Source organism: Equus quagga, chromosome 1 (assembly GCF_021613505.1).
Source record: "Equus quagga isolate Etosha38 chromosome 1, UCLA_HA_Equagga_1.0, whole genome shotgun sequence".
Classification (NCBI taxonomy): domain Eukaryota; kingdom Metazoa; phylum Chordata; class Mammalia; order Perissodactyla; family Equidae; genus Equus; species Equus quagga.
The window spans coordinates 100820022-100825780 of NC_060267.1; the positions used below are offsets into that span (position 1 = coordinate 100820022).

Here is a 5759-nt window from a genome sequence, read left to right on the forward strand (position 1 = left end):
TAAAAAAAAAAAAAAACAGGCATCGGGGGGCCGGCCCCGTGGCCGAGTGGTTAAGTTTGCGCGCTCTGCTGCAGCGGCCCAGGGTTTCATGGGTTCAAATCCTGGGCATGGACATGACACCGCTCATCAGCCCATGCTGAGGAGGCGTCCCACATGCCACAACTAGAAGGACCCACGACTAAGAATATACAACTATGTACCAGGGGGCTTTGAGGAGAAAAAGGAAAAAAATAATATCTTAAAATAATAATAATAGTAAAACAAGCATCAGGGAGAAAGCACTCCCCTTGCCAGACTGACTCCTGCCTGGCCTGGGCAACAGGTGATTCAGGGAACCTGGATGGGGAGGCTGCCTCCTAGCTGGGGACGCTTCCAAACTGTCCAGTTTATTAATGGTCCTCCTCTCCTCCCATAAGGGTCAGCAGCGCACACATCTGTGTCCCCTAACGAGGTCCAAGGTCCTGCTCCTGTGTTTCCTCACCACGCAGAAGCCGGGTGTGTGCACACAGGTCCCACAGTGAGTTAGGGGACAGTCGGCTCTAGTCCCTGAGGCCTCGCTCCATGCCGAGGCCGGCCTGGGGCAAGCACGCTACCCTCAAAATGCTGCATGCTCGAGACCAAAGGGCACTGTCCCAGAATCCTGCTAGAGCGTCTGGGGAAGCAGCTCTTGGGGTCTGTGGGCTCTGGCAAGACACCAGGAGAGCCTGGAGAGCAGTCGCCACCAGCCTGCAGGCTGGGACATTTGGGAAACATTTGGGGAATCCAGATACCACGAGATGCCAGACACATGTTCTGCGGCTTAGGAAAGATGCAAAAGGCTCCATTTACAACGCTGACATATTTTGCTGAAGATGACTTAATCCCAGAGGAAGCAGAGTCTCCAGAGCTGGTGAGGAAGAGCGCGGACCCCAAGCCAAACAGACTGAGTTCAAGCCCCAGCTCGAGAACGTACTGGCCGGTGACCCTGGGCAACTCACATAACCTTCCCGCAACTGGAAAATGGGAACAGCAGAAGCCCTTACTCACAAGCTACTCTGAGAATTAAGTACTTCACACAGAGTTCACTAAATAGCAACCATGGCTATTATTATTATCGTTACACTGACCTTTGAACAAAGAGGAAAAAATAAATGCCGTCACAGCTTCCCCATCGACACCAACAGGGAGGCACACTGGCTGCGGCTCTACATCTGGGCCTCAAGCTCAAGTCAAACCGTCACCATTAGGAAGCCACAAACCAGGGAAATAAAATGGAAAGAATGGTCCTTTCCATCAAGGAGCTGGGAAGCCAGAGCCATGTTTGAATAAGGCAGCGAAAGACACTAAAGTGGGAGCAACTAGGACCACGTCTCAGCCCCTCAAGGAGACATGCCACAAAGTCACGCAGGCCCCAGAAACCAGGAAAAAGGACACTGTGAGGAACCACTTTAATTCAGCAGTAATTTTACAAATGGGACATGGTGGTGATGATGATGGGGATGAAAGCCACCACTGGTTGGGCATCTAAACTGCGTCAGTCACCAAGCAAAGCTGCACAAGCCCCAGGAGGTATTTTCCAGCCACATTTCACAGACGAGAAAATCAGAGTTCAGACAGGGGAGGCAACATGTCTGAAGCCCCACAGCTGGGGAGAGAAGAGTCAGGGTTCTGTGAGACCAAGTCTGTGCTCTGGATGCACGCTTTCACGTTATTAACCTCGGTTCCTCCACATCTGCCCAGGGCCTGGCATGAAGCAGGTGCTCAGTAACTGTTTGGTGAGTGAATAAAGGAACACAGGAAAGGGCAACGCTGGGTGCCCCTTGGGTTGCACACCTCTCTCCAGCGAACAAAGCACCCTCCAGGCCCAGGAGAACACATGTGCATCCACAGGTGCATTCGCTCACCGATGGCGTGCTGGCCACGTGGACAGGCACCATGCTGGGCAGGCACTGGAGCACAAGCCACAGGCCTAGGGCTTGCAGGGGCACTCACCCAACTACGGCTATAGCCACAGCAGCCAGAAGAGTGACAGGTCCAGGTGGCACCACACCATATTTTCCACCATAATCGCCATCAATTTTCTCTTGGTAGCAGCTCACACAGTGGGAGCAGCCAGATTCTCTAAGGCTGCACCAATTAATTCTTCAAGAGCCTCAACGGCCTTTAAACTCATTAGGATTTGCTTTTGAGGACAAATGATAAATCACACTCAATAGCCTTGGAGCATCCTCCCCTACCACACAAGCACACACTCTTCCACAGGGGACCTGAGCCACCTCCATGGACCTCCCACCAGGCTCCAGCCAGGTCCAAGCCCATCAGAGTTGGCCGTCATCTTGCCTCTGTGCTTACTGGGCAGATATTCCACACGTCATCACAGTTCAGAGGAAATTTACAAAAGAGGAAGGAAGAAGCTCCAGCGGATCACCAGCGGTGGGAGGGCAGAGTGCTGACTTGGATGATCGCTGCTTCTGCCTGGAGGCCCGGGGCTGGCCAGCCGTGCTCGAGCTCTTAGACACCCACGTCCTCAGGCACCTCTGTGAAACACTATAATCATTCCATTTCATGGAGGGGGAAACTGAGGCTCAGAGGGGTGTGGTAACTTTCACAAACTCATGAAGCTGAGCTGGGATTTGAAACAAAGTCTGTTTGCCTCCCTGAGTCCTTCTTTCCTGACGCCCCAGGCTGCCCTGGACTCACAGATTCTCCTGACAAACCATGATCCCATGTTCCACAGAGGGCAGCCAGATAACACCCGCACACATGCATACACACTGATACGTACTGAGCTCCCATAGCCTGGGGAGCCCTGTCTAATCCCTTCCAGAGACACCTATTTGCCCAGTCATCACACCGCTTGACTGTGCAGCTGTCCGTCCTGTCCATGTTTTTCAACTGAAACTGTGTAAATATTAGCACAACTAGTTCATAGTCCAACTTCCTTGAGCAAAAGCCTGACAATCCCGGCAGGGCCGGCAGACCCTCAGGGGCCCTCCATCAGAAAATCTGGGTTCTACTCCTGGCTCGCTTCGTAATATTCTGAGCAAGTCACTGAATTCCCCACCTTTATGTGCCCATCTAGAAAGGAGAGAACCGGGTTGCCGAGGCTCAAAGAGCATAGCATCAAGGCGCTGATGTGCGTGCCGTCAGAGAGAAGCCGTGCTGGCGGGGGCGGGGCTGTGCCGGCAGAGTTTGTCCTGGGCCTCTTACAGACTGGGGTCTCCCAAGGTCTCTGGAGCGTGCTGATCCTTTTTCGGTTTAGAGAGGATGAGACAGCCAGCTGAAAGGCCTGGCAGGGCTAAGCCTCCGTAGGCCAGGGGCTGAGCTGATTCCCTTCATCCCCCCCACACTCCCCAGGCTTCCTTTGGAACCACATACTGGTCACTCCAGAACAAACATGACCCACCTGCTCTGAGGCCGGAGGGTGTGGGCCTCTCAGTCTCCAGGACACCTGGCCCATGCTCTGGGACCGGGGGAGCAGCTGTGTATCACCAACCCTGACCACAGAAGGACCCAAAGAGGCTCCCCTGTAGCTGGAAGATTTAGATTGGACACGCGGAGGCACTTCCCTCGAGAAGGGATGCAGGACCGATATGCAAAAGAGGTGGCCATGGACATCCCAACTGAAAAAGTGACACTGGAAAGGTCCTAAAGGAGGGGCAGAGAAACCCCTCAGGTCCTCTCAGCTGAGGGCCAGGGAGGAGGTACAGCCAGCAGGGGGCATGCCGGCTACCATGTCCCCACTAGCCTGCTGGCCCCAGGAGGACAAAGACTGTGAATTTTGCTCACTGCTATGTCCCCAGTGCCTATAGCAGAGCCTGTACACAGCACGCACTGAAACTCAAGAGCCTTGGGGCTGACAAGACTTAATGCGTGACCTCAGTTTGCTCTCCTGAGATATGGGGATGCTAATACCACAGGATATGAATGGAAACACAGCATGGGGTGGGACAGCTGCGTAAGGCATGGGGTGGGACAGCTGCGTAAGGCAGAGGCACGGGTGGGATATGAAAATTGTGACCCCCACTGGTCGGACTGATGCTGCCGATTCCAGACAGCTGGCCTTGCAGCTGTAGCTTGCCCAGCCTCCACCCCAGATGCAAGAAGCAATGGGTCCTTGGGAACCGCAGCCCCACAACCTGACATGGAGCCTCAGGCCCAGAGCCCCAGGCCCTGGCGGTGGGGAGGGGGCAGAGGGGAACACGTGTGTTCTCAGTGTAACCGCCAGACGCACGCTGCAGGACTTTTGAACTCAAAGATCAAAGGGCTGCAGGTGGGCTTCCCCGCAGGGGCCTGACACAAGCCAAGCTAACTTGTCAACAAATCCCCTCCGTCCCACAGCCCTGCTCCTCCGAGGGGCCTGCAGTCAGCGCAGGGGGCAGCTGTGCTGGCGAGCGGAGTGAGGAAATCGATATTCCTAGCACACACACTCTCTCTTTCTCCCTCTGTCCATAAATACAGGCCCTTGGATCTCAGACAGCTGCCCACAGGCCCTGAAGCAGAAAAGGGTGGGTCTCTCGGACACACGCTTGTCGCCCCCAGACCCCATCCCTGACCACACCAGGTGCACATGCGCATGAACACCCGCCCGCCAGCAGCCTCCTCACAGCTGCACTCAGTCACATCAGCAGCCACCCAGGACTGAAGCTCCCTGGCTCCCGGCAGGGCGCCGGCAGCACACTGGGACCACCTGCGCAGAGCCCTGAACGGCCCGCGTCCTTGAACGCACACACTCGCCCGGCTCTCTCTGACACCGGCCTGGGGTCTCGCTCACGCAAGCCCGCAGGAGGACTCCTGGCAGCTTCTGCTCGCCTGCCACCAGACACAAGTGCAGCGCCCTCTCACCAACTCCAGCCGCTGGCTCTCCCGACTCCACCAGACACCAACGCCCACCAGCTTCTCCCGGGAAATTCACCCACGCACGAGCTCCCATCCTAAGTCACTCGAACACACACACTCCTGTCCTGACAGCAACTCTTTTTCTCACACGCACAAACTCTGGTCCTGTGTCTGGTTCACACACACACACGCTCCACACTCCACCCTGTCAGCCTTCCTCACTCACCCCGGCGCCCATCTGGCAGTCTCACGCACCCTCGCACACCCATTCCCGCAGCCCCTCTCCGGCACACACTTACACTTACATCCCGGCAGTCTCCCACAAACCATCGCACAACAGAACACAGCGCACTGCATGCCACCGTGCCGCGGCCGGTCTCGGTGCAGCCCCTCCCCGCCGCCCTGCGGCCCGAGCCCCCGCGCCCACCCCGGCCCCGCCCGCCCGGGCCCTTACCCGCTGTCAAGCTCCAGCTCCAGCAGGGATTGCGTCCGCTCAGAGTTGCAGTGCAGGCACCACATGGCGGCCGCGGCGGGGTGACCCGGCCGGGCGCCCGGGACCCAGGCCCGGCCGAGCGCGGCCGACTCCCGCCAGAGGCAGCCGGAGTCCGGGGCCGACACCGACCACCCCGACACCTGACCACCCGCCACGCGACCACCTCGGGTCGCCCAGCCCACGGCCCGGCGGTTCCCGCTGCTCCCGGCCCCTCGTCCGAGCCCCAGGCCGGCCGAGCCCACCCCTCCGCGCCACCGCCGCCCGCCTGGCGCAGCGCGAGGCCGGGCCGGAGGAATGTGGCCCCGGAGGGGGCGGGGCCCGGGGCGGGGCCGAGGCCGGGCGGGGCGGGCCGCGTGGGGCAGCGCAGGGGGCGGGGCCGCGCGCAGGGGGAGGAGCCATGTGCAGGGGGCGGGGCACAGAGGGCGGGGAAGCGCGCAGGGGGAGGGGC

The 5759-nt window shown here is 58.3% G+C and overlaps 1 protein-coding gene across 5 annotated transcripts in view; it reads right to left on the reverse strand.

The window, feature by feature from the left end:
* Positions 1–5759, reverse strand: part of IQSEC1 (IQ motif and Sec7 domain ArfGEF 1) — a 129204-nt gene that overhangs the window by 72085 nt on the left and 51360 nt on the right. Inside the window, exon 1 of one of the 5 annotated variants that reach the window (XM_046659975.1) lies at positions 5273–5576. The exons of the other annotated variants lie outside the window; for them this stretch is intronic. Coding sequence (XP_046515931.1) covers positions 5273–5337 — 65 coding nt within the window. The 5' untranslated portion in view covers positions 5338–5576. Of the gene's footprint in view, positions 1–5272; positions 5577–5759 lie in introns of those variants that run through there. 5 annotated transcript variants of the gene reach the window in all.